This window comes from Pan paniscus, chromosome 2 (genome assembly GCF_029289425.2).
Source record: "Pan paniscus chromosome 2, NHGRI_mPanPan1-v2.0_pri, whole genome shotgun sequence".
Classification (NCBI taxonomy): domain Eukaryota; kingdom Metazoa; phylum Chordata; class Mammalia; order Primates; family Hominidae; genus Pan; species Pan paniscus.
The window spans coordinates 139,158,965-139,174,178 of NC_085926.1; the positions used below are offsets into that span (position 1 = coordinate 139,158,965).

The 15,214-nt window shown below is 44.4% G+C and overlaps 1 protein-coding gene across 7 annotated transcripts in view; it reads left to right on the forward strand.

Annotated features, from left to right (window-relative positions):
• PXYLP1 (2-phosphoxylose phosphatase 1) overlaps positions 1–15,214 on the forward strand; it is a 63,086-nt gene that overhangs the window by 17,673 nt on the left and 30,199 nt on the right. For 6 of the 7 annotated variants that reach the window (XM_034957516.2, XM_063602959.1, XM_055110543.1 and 3 more), the window contains one exon: positions 10,838–10,969. In XM_034957516.2, coding sequence (XP_034813407.1) covers positions 10,891–10,969 — 79 coding nt within the window. In that variant the 5' untranslated portion in view covers positions 10,838–10,890. Of the gene's footprint in view, positions 1–10,837; positions 10,970–13,786; positions 13,853–15,214 lie in introns of those variants that run through there. The other variant, XM_055110548.1, reaches the window with a different exon arrangement.

The window sequence follows — 15,214 nt, forward strand, 5'->3', positions numbered from 1 at the left end:
CTTTGGAAGCTTTTTTTTTTTTTTTTTTGCCTTTAAAAGTTTGACTTTTATCATTCAAGCCTTGATATTATGCCACTTGTACTTCCAGTCTTGCAGCCTGCCTGTTTAATCCTCTCGTGCTTTCTTTGACATTTTAAGAAACTTTCAATTGACACACTTTGCTTGCAAAATTTTTTTAAAAACAGCTATATTTTTAAAGTGGCTTTGCGGTGAGTAAATCATGCCAACTGCATGTTCTCCTGTCTTTGTTGAGGTACTTATAGCTTCTCGACATTCTAAAATAATAATGCCAGTCTCAGATGTAACTACTTTGAAACTTAAGAAAGAGCAAAGCAGTAACGTTGGATGGAACACAGACTTGTCATGTCAAAAAATAATAATAATAATAACTGAAGCGTACATAAAAGTGAAAATCCTGGCTTGATGAGTTAGTTATTTTAGTCTGTTCTGGCCCTGAGAAATGATCAGATGCCTTGACAAGTTTATCCTTTGTAGAGTTGGAAAAAAAACCTCAAAGGAGAGAGTGGTTAGAACATGTAGTTCACAAAGGAAAAAAAAAAGTTTACTATTTCAGGGATTTAAAAATACTAAATCTGCAGATTATCAGCCTCAAATCCTTTTAGGAAAGAAATGGTAGCTAAATAATTAATGCTGCATATTTTAAAAACATGTAAAATATGAAACAAAAGGTCTGTTAGTGGAAGACGTACAGTCAGTAGGCTGCAGGAGGCTGCTCTGCTGTTTGTCTCTGCTGAATTACACCTGAGCAAACCAGCACTGATGTTTTTTAAACATATAATTATGACTGTATGTGTTTTGATTATTGGATCTGAAAAGTTGTGGTACTGTCATCAGATGACTGTGTTTAAAAATAATTTTTTAGAATAATTGTGCATGTTGTCACACCTTCTCCAGTTGTGAGTTGTCGCAAACATCCCCTTGCTCACTTATTCCTAACAGAGCCCTGACTCTATTCAGGTCTCTGCCCATTCTATCCCTGTGTGGGCCTCTGCCAGGAGGTGCATCCTGATTGGTTCCACCCAGTCGTTGTATCCATTCCCAGTGTCAGTGATTGGTTTGAGTGTGGGCACATGACACACTTCAGCCAGTGAGATGCGATGGGCAGCCTGGGGGAGGGATTTCTGGAGAAGGTTTCTTTGCTTCCAGTAGAGATGAACAGAGTTATCCCTTCTGCCTTTGCCCATGGCTGAGTATGGCTGTGATGCCTGGCAGTGTGGCTGCCAGCTTGTGACCCTGAGAGAAGCCAGCCTAGTAAGAGGACAGACATGGAAAGCTCTTGGCTTCCCATTGATGCTTGGAGTTGCTGAATCAACTAGCCTTGGAGCTGCTGTCCTACCTAATACTATGGTTTGTCATGTGAGAATGTGGATGAGTCTCTTTGCTTGCTAGGGTTTTCTGTTACCTGCAGCCAAGCCATCTTTATAGATACATGAATTATTTAAGATAAAACAAAAACTAAAGTGCAAAAAGAACAAAGGTGACCACAACAGTGTCTCATATCATATATAAGAGTGGTATTCAGCCTGGTCAGTGACGAGGTTTTCTGCCTAATGCAGCTCATGAACGCCTGTGCACTTACTCATTACACCTCCAGAAGGGAGCCCCATGAAGAGTACCAGCGTTCTGCTAACAGCAAGTTCTAGATCGGAAATTGGTTTGTCTGCTTAAACAGAAGTGAAATAACAATGGATTAAAATGCTGTGAGATTAATTTCTCTCTCCCAAAATGATTTGAGCTGGAAGGCAATCAAGGAATGGGTGGCCTTGCCCCTTGGGATTATCTAGGGTCCTTCTCTGTCATCCACTAGGATGTTGCTTCCATCTGCATGGTGAAAGTTGCTCCTCATCATGCCAGTGTTTCAGAGCCTGGAATAGGAGAAGAAAAAAGTCAGAATGGTCTGGGGCAGGCAGCTTCCTTTTGATCTGGAATGGCCATATTACGTCCAATCACGACTCATTGGAAGAACTTGATCACATCACTACAACAGTTGCAAGGGAGTTTAGGAAATATTCTCTCTAGCTGGATGGTCATGTATCCATGTATCCAGCTAAAATCCAGAGGGTTCTGTTCATAAGAGGAAGGAAGGAATAGACACTTGGGGCAGTTAGAAGCATCTGCCACATAGTGTGTCTGCTACAGTGAAGAAGAACGTGACAAGGGCAGATTGCTGGGTACCACTCTGAATGTGAAGCAAGGGTTTCAGCCATGCAGGCCAGCCTCCCTGAGCAGCTTGGAGCCTTTTGCCCCTCGGACCTGCCCTGGCCTCTCTTCAGGTAAATGAAGGGGTTTGAACCAAATGATATTTAAAACCTTTTCAAACTCTGACTTTCTCTGGCATGGTCCAGTGGAGATTCTATTTCTAGAGTTGGGGAGAGGGAACAAAGACAAGGGAGAAGTAGGGTAAGTAGCTCACTTGTGGCTGGTGGGTATTAAAACCATCAGCAAAATCACGGCTAATACTTACTGAGAGCTTATCAGAGGCTAGGCACTGTACCATGTTCCTTACATATCTTAACCCCACGGCTCCCTCCCTATACAACCTATGAAATGGGCTCAGAGATTGTTCTCACTTCATAGATGAGAAAACTGTGGCTCATTATCAGGTAGAGCAGGGCTCTAGACCTAGCCAGCTGACCCCAGGCCCATGCATTTAACAGCCTATTGTGGGTATGACTGGGAAATGAGGTGGGATTTATGGGGTGTGGCCAGATCATAACAGGTCCTTAAAGCAGGGCAAAGAACATTGAGTTTGGTGCTGCCCTTTATTCAGGGCCTGCTTCAGGATCAATCTGCAGCACTGATCAGCACACCCCCTGTGTTAGTCCATTTTGTGTTGTAAAGGAATACCCAAGACTGGGTAATTTATAAAGAAAAGAAATTTATTTAGTTCATGGTTATGCAGGCTGTAAGAAGCGTAGTGCCAGCATCTGCTTCTGCTGAGGCCTCAGGAAGCTTACAATCATGGTGGAAGGCAAAGGGGGAGCCAGCGTATCACATGGTGAGAGCGGGAGCAAGAGAGAGAAGAGGAGGTCCCAGGCGCCTTATAACCAGCTCTCACATGAACTAACAGAGCTAGAGCTCACTCACCAGCAAGAGGACGGCACCAAACCATTCATGCGGGAACCACTGCCATGACCCAAACACCTCCCACTAGGCCCCACCTACACTGGGGATCACATGTCAACATGAGATTTGGAGGGGACACATATCCAAACCATAGCACCACCTCAGCTCCCCACTGGCTTCCCCACAGCCAAGAGGCGGCTGTTACCATTCTACATCACATCTGGGCATGACAGTGACGCAGGTCTAATCACCCCTCACCACCCTAGGGTAGAAGACAGGCTGTTTTTCAGGAGGAGACCCCCAGGTGAGAGGTGCCTGGGAGGGTCTGTGGTGCGGCAAAGTGCAAAATGTTCCAGGGGAGCCACGCCTCATGACTATTAGATATCCTTCAATATGTTGCCCCTGCTGAGAGGGGCAGGGAGGCCTCTGGGCCTGTTCCTGTCCAGTATTCCCCAAGGAGGCCAGGTGTTGGGAGGAGATAGGACCCTGGCCCTAGAAAATAAGGGTAGGTTCATGAAGTGGGCCTGTCTTTCAAGCTGGCCTGCCTGGTGGTGTGGATCCTGCAATCAGACCCCTCTTCCCACTCCATCCTGCAGCTCAGTCAGCTTAGTGCCCAGAGGGCACTCCAGGGAGGGAGTGAGAATCAGTGAGTGTGTTTTCTGGTCCCACTGATGGTAGGACACCTTGAGGTCAGTGGGGAAGCTGGCCTGGGTAGAGGGCTGTGGGTGCTGGGCCAGGCAAGCCCATCCCTTGGAGAAGCAGACCCAGACACGGCAGGGGCACCCCAGCTCCGCCTGTGTGGCCTCTGGGCAGCTGGCTTTCCCTAGGCACAACACTTCCCTGCATGTATCAGTGTTGGATGTATCATCTCCCTTCTCTGGCTCCTTTCACAACCCAATACCTCCCCACCACCTTTAACACCATCCCTTGAGTTCATTCTGTTTTCCTAAAATTCAATCACAGATGCACCAACACCAATCTGCTCTTCAAGATGGAGTTCTGGCATTGCCACTTCAGAAATCCAATCTGCCGTATCCTAGCCTGGATGCAGTCTTCTTTCCTCCTGATAGCACTGGTTTGATAGAGCCTAGTGATCTGTTTACTCCCTACTTCCCTCGCCAGACTCTACACTTCTGTTTTTAAAAAAACTTCTTGAAACTTTTCTAAAAAAAAAAAAAAACACCTTTAACTTCTGACATACACAGAAGCAGAGAGGAGCAGATAATGAACCCTCAAGGATCTGTCACACTGCTTCAACTGTTGTCACCATTTTGCCAATCTTATTTCATCTATTCCCCTCAAACTTTTTATCTCCTCTGGAATATATATATATCTAATATATATATTAGATATGTATATTATATATAATATATAAATTATGAATATATTTATAATTTTTATTTTTTGAGATGAAGTTTCTCTTTGTCACCCAGGCTGGAACGCAGTGGCGCAATCTCAGCTCACTGCAACCTCCACCTCCAGGGCTCAAGCGATTCTCATGCCTCAGCCTCTTGAATATCTGGGATTACAAGTGTATACCACTATGCCTGACTAATTTTTTGTATTTTTAGTAAAGATGTGGTTTCGCTGTGTTGGCCAGGCTGGTCTTGAATTCCTGTCCTCAAGTGATCTGCCCGCCACGGCCTCCCAAAGTACTGGGATTACAGGCATGAGCTACCACGCCCGGCCCCTCTGGAATATTTTAAAGCAAGTCCTAGGTCTTGTATCATTTCTCCCATAAATACTCTAGTGCCTTTCAGCTGGGACCTTCCATATGACAAAAACTGTGTCCTGTATCCTGTGTCCTGTGTTCTTACCACTTAGAATAGTGCCTGGCACTTACTGGCTCTCAGGAAATGTTATTTTGAATTGACTGACTGAATGAGTGAGTGCGTGAACTGGCTTCAGCTTTTAGAAATGAGCCTGCAAATTAAGTGGAGAACTCTGGAATGTGAATAACTGCTGTGAACTCACAGCCCCTTCATCCCAGGTGCCTTCCTGGGGTTTCCAGGAGGCTCTGGAATCTGCGCATCTTCATCAGACTTCAAGGTTGGTTTCTCTTGGGCAAGCATCTTTGATTTGGCAATTAAACTCCACTTTGATGTGACTTTGGAGAAGGGAAACTATTAAGATATAGCTTTTACCTTTGCTTGACTCATATTTTGTTCACAATTGCAGACTTGAAGGGTTTTTTTTTTAATTATAATGCTGTATTTACTTAGGCCAAAATAATTCTGACCAAAAAAATCAACGTGTAGAATACATCTGAAGCATTTTCTTTAATACTACCTTTCTATTCTTGGTAATGGTATTTTAACTGCACAAATGAAAGGTAATTGTACATTTTCTTTCTAGCAATTGTGGTCATGTTTAAAACCCTAAATTCTGTACACTTTGAAGGACAGCCTGGACCAGAGTTTGTCACTAGATGTGGTGTTTTCAGCTCTTACAAGGTAAAAAATAGGCCAAGGCTTGGGCTCTGGAACTCTCTGGTGGTAGAATGGTAGCTTGTAAAAATGCCTTTGACATGTTCTTTTTTTCCTTTTAATTCAGAAATGGTATTCATCATAATGTAATGGGAACTGCTTATTAACTAGTACTATGTTTCAAAATTGTATTCTAAAATCTTTTCTTTCACAGCTCAGACTTGTAATAAGGTTGAATTGAGTTAGCTGGATTTTCTGTTTTTTGTTTTGTTTTTGCTGTTTCATCAGGAATTCAGAGTAATAATTCAATTTCTAGGTTTCAGATATTTGTACCACGTGGGTTTAGCACAGGGGACTGCAGCTGTGCCCAACAGACATGTGATGACTGACAACTATTTTATGTTCAGCCTGGACATATAACAGTTGTTTACACAGAAGTATTTGTGGGAATTGGATTTGGTCATGATGCCATGTTGAGCCAAGAGCATCTTTTCCACAGAAGGTGATGGGACTTGAGAGATGTTTGGGGATTAGAAGATGTGGGAGCTGTAATCCCATAGCACCTCACCCTGCCGGTGAAGCAGGGACTCTTCCTGTGGATCTTATTTTTAGGGCTGTGAGCAAGCAGGCTGTGGGGGTCCTGCTCTGGGCTCAGAATACTGGCTGTCGCCTGGCATGACTTGTATGAGTCTCACCAGATGTCTTGAGGAGCTGCTATAGACCCCAGGGGTAGGCGCAGAGCTCTTATGGAAAGAAGTGCAGGAAGATGGCAGGAAGGGAACCAAGGACTGCGTGACTTCTTGAGTGGCTGTAGGAGCCTCCTACCTACCTGGAGATGAAAAGGGGGAAAGGGAGCTCTGGAAAACTCAGGCTGGAGATTGAACCACAGTGCCAGAAAGAGCCAGTTGGCTGGTACCTCATCCTCTTGGGGTGGGGCCCAACAGAAGCTGAGGCAGATGTTCCAGGCTGGAAAACCTAGGGCAAGGCAGGGACACAACAGCTGAGTCAGCCCCCAGGAAGGCTCATGGTGGCAGAGGAGCCATGAACATGGTTGCAGACGTGGCTGCCTACCCTGATGGATGGGATGGGGCCAGTGAGTAGGGGAGGGGCCGGTGGCCAGGATTTGAAAGCAGAGCCACAGCATGGAGCAGAAGCAATAGTTCAAGGAAAAGGGTGACTCCTTGTGTTTAGATTGTGGTATAGGTGTCTGTGTGATTCTTCCGGAGTGTGGAAGTCAGACATAGTACATATCTGCTCGACAGCAGGGCTCTGCCTGTTGTGAGATTTGCTCCCCACCGCCACCTGCTCTTTTGTCTCTTATCCTCAGTCTTATTTAAAAAGCAGGATCCTGCAGCTCAGAGAGGTGGAGCCAGTTGTCAAGACACACAGAAAATAAGCAGCAGAGCTAGGAATTGAACACAGATCTGCCCATCTTTGGAGCCTCGTCCTTTACACCACATTAGGGCTCCTTTCAGTCTCTTCCACTGAAGTGTCCCCAGCAAAGAAACACCCACAGCAGCAGAACCACGCACTCCACTTCTCATGTTGGACACAGGCACGTGCACATATACACACACACACACACACATATGCGCGTGCGCACACACACACACACACCCCTACTCCTTGGGGTCCTAGCTTCAGGTGCAAACTTCTTCAAATCCGTGTGAATTTTGGATTCTATCATCATTATTTAGCCATTTTAATAAACCAAGACTAAAGTATGATCATTATCTTCAAGTTTTCTAGTGAAATGGGCTCCAAAAGAAGGCATCCTGGGATTCGGTGTTCCTCTGGCCAGGCTGTGTACATACACCCCTAGGGCTGTGATCACACCAGACTACTCCCTAGCACAAGTAGAAATAATGGAAATGCTGACCATGCTAGAGGCTATCAGAGGAGAGTCAGAAGTGGGAGGGTGCAGACCCCAGAGAGTATCAAGGGGAAACGGTGGATGTTCCCACTGTTCAGCAAATGAAAAGTCACAGATTGGTGGAGATGTCAGCAGTGCAGACTAGAAGCAGTCAGGCAGTTACACGATCCCAGCCATCTGGTTAACCTAACGTATTTAAATCTAAAACTAAATATAGCTGTTTTCCCAAAAAGCACTCCGCATATTAAAGAACGTAGACAAGATGGAGATTTTCATGTCGTGCCTACAGATGAGGATATTGAGATCTAGATCCTGGCTTAGAATTTCCTGGGGAAGGTGCAAGGCATTTCCCATTTATTGTATCAGTTAGCTTTTGCTTTGTATCAAGCTCCCAAAACTTACTGGCTTAAAATAGCAACCATTATATTTGCTTATAATTCTGGGGACTGACCATGCAGTTCTTTTAGTCTGGGCAGACCACTGATAACCATCTGCTGGTGGTGTGGCTGGAGCAGGGTGGTCTGGGATGGCCTCATTCACAGTTGTGGTGACAGCAGACTGTCACCACAGTTTGTTTCAAGGGAGCCTCAGCAGGGACTGCTTACCTTGGCTCCATGTGGTCTCTCATGCCCCAGCAGTCTGGCCTAGGGTCTTCACATGGTGGTCTCAGTGTTGGAAAAGTAGTAAAGGAAGACAAGCCCCAATGCATAAGTACTTTTCAAGTCCCTGCTTGTAACACATTTGCTATTGTCCCATGGCCAAAACAAGTTCCTTGGCCAAGCCAAAAGTCAGTATAGGAAAAGACTGGGTAAGCCCATGGATACAAAGGGCATGAAAAAATTGGGGGCTGTTACTGCAACAATTTACCATGCTATAAAACTGAGACTTATAGCAAGTAGCCACTGTTTCCACCAAATGCCCGCCTGAAGACAACTGTAAACCATACTGTGGCTAATCCCTTATGAAAAGGCAGTGTCAGCCGGGCACAGTGGCTCACACCTGTAATCCCAGCACTTTGGCAGGCAGATCACCTGAGATCAGGAGTTCGAGACCAGCCTGGCCAATGTGGTGAAACCCTGTCTCTACTAAAAGTACCAAAATTAGTCGGGTGTGTGGTGGCAGCCACCTGTAATCCCACCTACTGGGGAGGCTGAAGCAGGAGAATCACTTTAACCCAGGAGGCTGAGGTTGCAGTGATCCAAGATCGCACCACTGCACTCCAGCCTGGGCTACAAGAGCGAAACTCTGTCTCAAAAAAAAAAAAAAAAAAAAGAGAAAGAAGAAAATGCAGTGTCAAGTAAGACCATAGGAAACATACTTAGCTGTTCTACTGGCCTCTCCCACAAGTCAGGGAGGGGGAAATCCCTTAAGAGCATGGAAGCAGGAAGTAGTTGAGGGACAAGACATGACTCAGCAGCAGAAACAAGGCCCTCGCCTCCCACATGCAAACGCAGGGCAACCAGCAGGCAGGTCGGCCTCTGAGGTGATGGCACAAAAGACACCACGTGGCATCAGAAACCGGGGGTGGATGATTCCCCAGGGCCAGCACAGTGGCTTCCCAGGCCCAGAGTGAGAGACCTGAAGACAAGATTTGCACCAGAGCTGCAGAGGGAGGGATGTGCAGGAGAACATGTGTACGTGTAGTACTGAGCTTCAGGCATGGAGGCACTGACTCTTGGTTAGGGATAGTGACTCATGGGACAGAAGCATTTCCCTCAAGCTCTTCCTTTCCATCTTGGGCCTGGGAGAATGGCTCCCACAAGAAGAGTGGCAAGAAGAAGGGCCATTCCGCCATTAACAAGACGGTGACCTGAAAATACACCATCAATATTCACAAGCACATTCAAGAAGCATATTCAAGAAGGGGCTTCAAGAAGCGTGCCTCTCCAGCACTCAGAGAGATTGAAGGAGAGGGGGACTTCAGATGTGCACATTCATACCAGGTTCAACAAAGCTGTCTGGGCCAGAGGACTAAGGCACGTCCCATACCGTCATGCGCGGCTATCCAGGAAACGTAATGAGGATGAAGTTTCAACAAACAAGCTCTATATTTGGTTACCTATGTACCTGTTACCACATTCAAAAATCTAGTCAATGTGGATGAGAACTAACTGCTGATTGTCACATATGCCAAATAGAGTTACAAAACCACAAAATCAATAAATAAAATGAAATTGGGATCTGTTTGTTAGCAGAGATGCTGGTTGCTGGACACACAGGCGCAATCGTAAGGTGCAAGTGTGTTTTCATCAATCTGTTAGCAAATGTTCTCTTTTGGTAGAAAGTCTGACAGGTCCCTTAAACAAGTGGGTTTTCAAAGTCACCTACTGGGCCCTTGGGGAGGAGGTGGTAGGCGAGGGGCTCTGGGAGTCTGGCTCCTGCTTCATTCCCAAAGGATGTGCTTTTCATAGTACAGCTTATTGAGATAGGATTCACCCCAGGTGTACAGCTTAATGGCTATATTCAGTTATATTCACAGTTACGCAGCCCTCACACATTAGCAGATGAGCTTTTATCTGATTTTGTCTGTCTGGTCTCTGAAGAAGATTATATTTGAATGGGGAAAAGATTCAAGTTTGAAATTACCGTTACAATCTAACTGTAGTTTAAGAACCTTTTCTAAAGAGACTATGGTTTGCAAGTTCTCTTTAAAATCCCAAAGAGAACCAGGAAATAAACTTGACTTCTAAAACTGATAGGGTAAAAGTTATAGTAGTCATTCATTTTTTTTTTTTCCACAGAAGGGACATTTAGGACCTTATTCAGCTTTTTTAAAAAGTCCTCTTGCACACTTCCAATGTGGTTAGGGGAATTTTGAATAGGCAGGACGAGGCTTCCAGAAGACCCATGGATACAGCTGAAACAGGCTTAGTGGTCCAGGATGAAGGGAGGTCTCAATTAGCGGATGGAGCTAGTCAGTGTAGGAGCAAATCCTTTTGCACACCCAGACCATCCCCCAAGGCATTGGGGGACATGTTGTGATGATTGTTGTTCAGATTAACAATTACAATTAAAGAATACCAAGATCATTTCAGCAGAATGTCCACCAAAAAACCTTGAAGATTTAAAGGTTAAAGGTCACAGCAAGATGAGTCCGTGTGAAGATTTCCCTTATTGTCCAGCACATTGTAAATACCCAATAAACATCCTTTGCGTTTTTCCTTGGGAAGGTCATGTCTGTAAAATATCTCATTCCTTGTTGATGTCAGATAAAGCATTCAGGAACTAGTTTTTGCTTACTAACTTGAAGGGAGCATTCTCGCTTGGGCTTATTTGGGGGCAAAGACTAATCATAGAGCATGCTGTTGTTCTCCAGCTAGAGATGCATGCTTCCCTGCCAGGGGACTGGGCTAATCAGATTATTTTCAGTTGACAAGTTTGGTTATTTTCAGTTGACAAATTTAGTTTTCCACCTCTAAACACTCATTTATCACCTCTGCTTTATTCACAGGACATGTTCCCGATTTGAGGTGAAACCATGAAGAGAAAATAGAATACTTAATAATGCTTTTCCGCAACCGCTTCTTGCTGCTGCTGGCCCTGGCTGCGCTGCTGGCCTTTGTGAGCCTCAGCCTGCAGTTCTGTGAGTAGAGCCGGGCCCCGCAGGTCGTGGGAGGGTAGGGGCTTCATAGGAAACAAGGAGGCCCCAAAGGCTTGTTTTATAAATGAACAATGAGGCTGAAGACAACGAAGTCTTTTTATTGTTGGCACTCACAGTGGCCGGTTGCAAGGAGGGATCCTAAACCACCGAGCAGTGTTCGTGTGTTCTTTTGACTTTTGCATGAATTCCTGAACTGCCTGGTTATTCCCAGATTTTTTGTTCAGATTCACCAGATGGAGACACTGAGTGGCCCTGCTTGACTTCTTATGCTGAGCCACACAGAGCAGAGGTGTTTGGCCCTTTGATTGGGTCCTTGCAAGTTGGGTGTCTGTTTAGCCTTCAGTCAGCCGCGGGGCTGGAGTTGTTTCGGGGAGGGTGGGGAGATTAGGTCACCAGTATCAAACCCACCCCCCAGGCAGCAGGGGCTGCATGGGAAATCCCCTGTGACGAGACAGGAGGACTCTGATAAAACCAGGCCATGGGCCTCACCATGTAGCATTCTCCACTGAGATTCCTAGGCTCAGGCCAGGCCCCAAATCTGTGCACACTACAGCTCACCTAAGAGTGGCTGTTCTCAGACACAGATCTGGCCCCAGGACCTCCTTAGTGGCAACACCTCAGTGGTGGCCCATGGTCTTCTGAGAGGCCCCTTGCCCTCCTGTGGCCCCTCTCTGCTGCTTCTGTGCTCAGATCCTGGTGCTCCTTTGCCAAGAGCGTTCTCCTCCTCACCCCCTCTCATTGTTTTCCTTTCAGCCCTTGCCTCTTCTCCTCTAGGACCCTTCCAGGAATACTTAAGGGTTTGGTGCTTCTTTTATATATATCAGGATGCTCTGAATCCTTGAACCTGTCTCCCTCCCTCCTTTCCTTCCTTCCTTCCCCCGTTTTTTTCTTGAAATAGGGTCTTACTCCGTTGCCCAGGCTGGAGTGCAGTAGCACGATCACAGCTCATTGCAGACTCAACATCCGAGTTTAGGAGTTTAGGTAATCTTCCCGCCTCAGCTTCCTGGATAGCTAGGACTGGAGGCATGCACCACCACACCTAGCTAATTTTTTGTATTTTTATAGCGACAGGGCAGGGTTTCACCATGTTGCCCAGACTGGTCTCAAACTCCTGACCTCAAGTGAGAACATAAGTGTTACATAAGCATAAACCTGTGCATTATGGATTAGTGCCATTTTTTACAGCACAATAATAAGCAACCAATAAAGCAATTAAATAAATGGAGCAATTAAACTCCATTTCTACAGAAATGGGGAAATTCCAAAGTCACAGTTTACCTAGAAGAAGAGCAGTAAGAACATCAGCCTCCCTAAGTTCTGGTATTACAGGCGTGAACCACCACGCCCGGCCCCCTCCTTTCACTAACCATGCACTAGTATAATTTTCAGTTCTTGTGTCTTTTCCTTCTACCAGATTGTCTGCTCGTTGAGAGCAGGACCACATCCTGTTTCTCTCTGTATCCCAGGAACCAGCACTGCCTAGCACGTAGTAATATTTTGTAAATGTCTGCTGAATGCATGAATCCATGCCTGCTCTAAAAAGCAGATGGAACCTTATTTTCTTTCCTTCTGTTGCTGTGTATTTGAAGCTGAGAAAACATCTGTGTGATGCCAGGAATTATGTTGTTGCTGTCACCTGCCTTCTCTCCATTTAACCACCTCACCCTGATGGGTGGGAGACAAGCAGTTGGCACCCACACCACCCAGGACAGCTGTGTGAGGAGGGGCATTTCTGTTGCAGTTTGAATGATGGAAAGAAGGGCAGGTGGCTCGGTAAGTGGGATGTTATGAGTGCACAGAGGAACATGGGGAAGGCTTGGCTCTAGGAGGAGGTGGTTTCAAGAGAGGAGGCTTTGAGGAAGTTTCCCTGATTCACTTCCAATTGTGACATATTTCCATGTACATGCATATGACAGGCTATTTCTAATAGTAAAAAGAATTTAAAATACTCGTTTTATCCTTCCAGAATTAGAAAAGAGGTCAAAAGAAGGTGGGCATCAGAAGTTTAAAAATATTCCAGATGGCAAATGAATTGTAAAATATGAATCCTTTCCAAAAAGTGTGGTAAGATTTTCAGTAGTTTGTTTATAAATTTTCATTAAAAATTTTCCATCCTTTGGTTGGAGAGGTAGGATGTTACAATCAACCCTGATTTTATTTTGAGAGGCTGACAGGTTCTGAGACATGAATGTGTGTTACTTGTGTTTGTGGCATTTCTCTTGCATGAGCTGGTTTCCACGTCACTGAATTGGCCTGTGTGTTTTGCTTATATAACTCTTCTGAAAGTACCTTCTGTTTTAGGAAAGCCAATTTTCAGCCATAGTTTTTTAAGGAAAATTTTGCAGGGTAAATTAGCCTGTCTGGGTCTGAGCTCTTTATTCTTGGATACGTTGGAGATCGGAAAGATATTAAGATATGGACGTTCTTACTGCTCTTCTTTTAGGTAAACTGTAACTTTGGAATTTCCCCATTTCTGTAGAAGTGAGTTTAATTGCTCCATTTATTTAATTGCTTTATTGGTTGCTTATTATTATACTGTAAGAAACAGCACTAATTCATAATGCACAGGTTTCGCTTATATACCACTTATGTTCTCATTCTTATCCTAAAATATATGGACTTTTTTCTTTACCATTTCTTTTTACTTATTTTTGAATACCAAATTAGCGTATATAATTACTTTAAGTAACATATTTGAGGCAACTAAGTATAACTCGGTTTTCTCATGCTTTAAGTAAAGAATATAGCTTTGTTATCTGAAATGATCATATATCTTATTTGGTCTTATTGGTAGTTTTCTTTTCCTGATGTTTTGAATGTGAAGAAGAAATAGCCCGGTTACGATTCAAAAATCAGATTGCTTAAGTAAGTACGTCTTCCTCTGGATACAGAAAGTATGTAGTGAACCCACATATATTTATTAAGTGCTTATGTGTGTTTGACGTTTTTCTACACTGTGGAAGTGGAGGTAGTAAGGAAATACAGAAAAGATTAAGATACTGTTCACAGTTTCTCAAAATATGTTCATCTTAAACGGTGCTAATGACTTGCTATATGCTAATTGTCTGTAATAAAAATAAGTCTATGTTTTCAAGTCTTTAATGTTTTGTGTTTGGAAGGTGAAACATTCTGAAATTCCTGATGTTTGAATTGTAGAAGGGAACAGGCAAGGCATAGATATTTTTGGTTATTGTAGTTAAAATACATACAAGTGGAAAAATAACTTCAAATTAAAGGACTCCTTTAGTGCAGCAAGGAAAGACTGTCAGGATGTGAAGACTTAGGAATCATGAGTTATGTTTCCACTTCTTGTGCTCATTTGTAATCATTCACTTTCCTCCTTGGCCCTTGCATTTTCTTAATGCTGATTTTATGCTCATTTCTCCATGTTCTGACCACCATTCCCAAAATGGTGGTGTGACAGGAGCACGCAGGCTCTAGAATCATAATTTGAATGTCAGCTTCCCTGCTAAGTGGCTGTGTGTCCTATTCCTTCTTCTGTAAAATAGAGTTAATTATTGCTGTTTTGCAAGGTTGCTGTGAGAACGGAGATACGGGAAAACCCTTGGCTCATGGAAGCATAGCCAACATAAACCTTTTAAGCAAACCAGCGCAGAGTTCCATCATAGTGCACCATCATCAGAAACCAGGGCTCCTGGTGTTCCAGAAGTTGCCAGAGTTTATGTTACTTCAGCCACTTGGTGGGGAAAGCTTTTGAAATAGATCACGCATGCATTTGTTTTTAATCAGAGTGCGTTGGCCATGATGGGGTTAATTTATACTGAGCACATGGCACCCATATCTGGGGTTTCCCTCTTGGTCAGGGCCCCGATTGGCCAGAGCAGAGTCGAAGGAAATGCTGAAGGTGAACTGGAGATTCAGATTCCCAGTGGGAAAAGAGGAAAAGAGGAGGACTAACCTGCAAAAATGAGAGTGAGGGTTGCTGTCAATATCTGAAGGGCCCTTTCTGCAAGAGGAGGTGAACATGGAGACACATTTCAGTTAAGCATATGGTAGAACTTCCTAAAAGTCAGTGCCATGCAGAGGTGGAATGGATGGTGTGTTCTCCGTCACTGGAGTCTGCAAACTCTGGAGGGCTGCTCTTTGAAGAGTAAAGTATTGGACAGGTCATTGAGTCTGATCCCATTTAAAGTCTCTTTAAACTCTAAGGTTTTATGAATTGTATCTTTTCTCATTGATCCAGTGCCATGAGTATGTGACACTTTG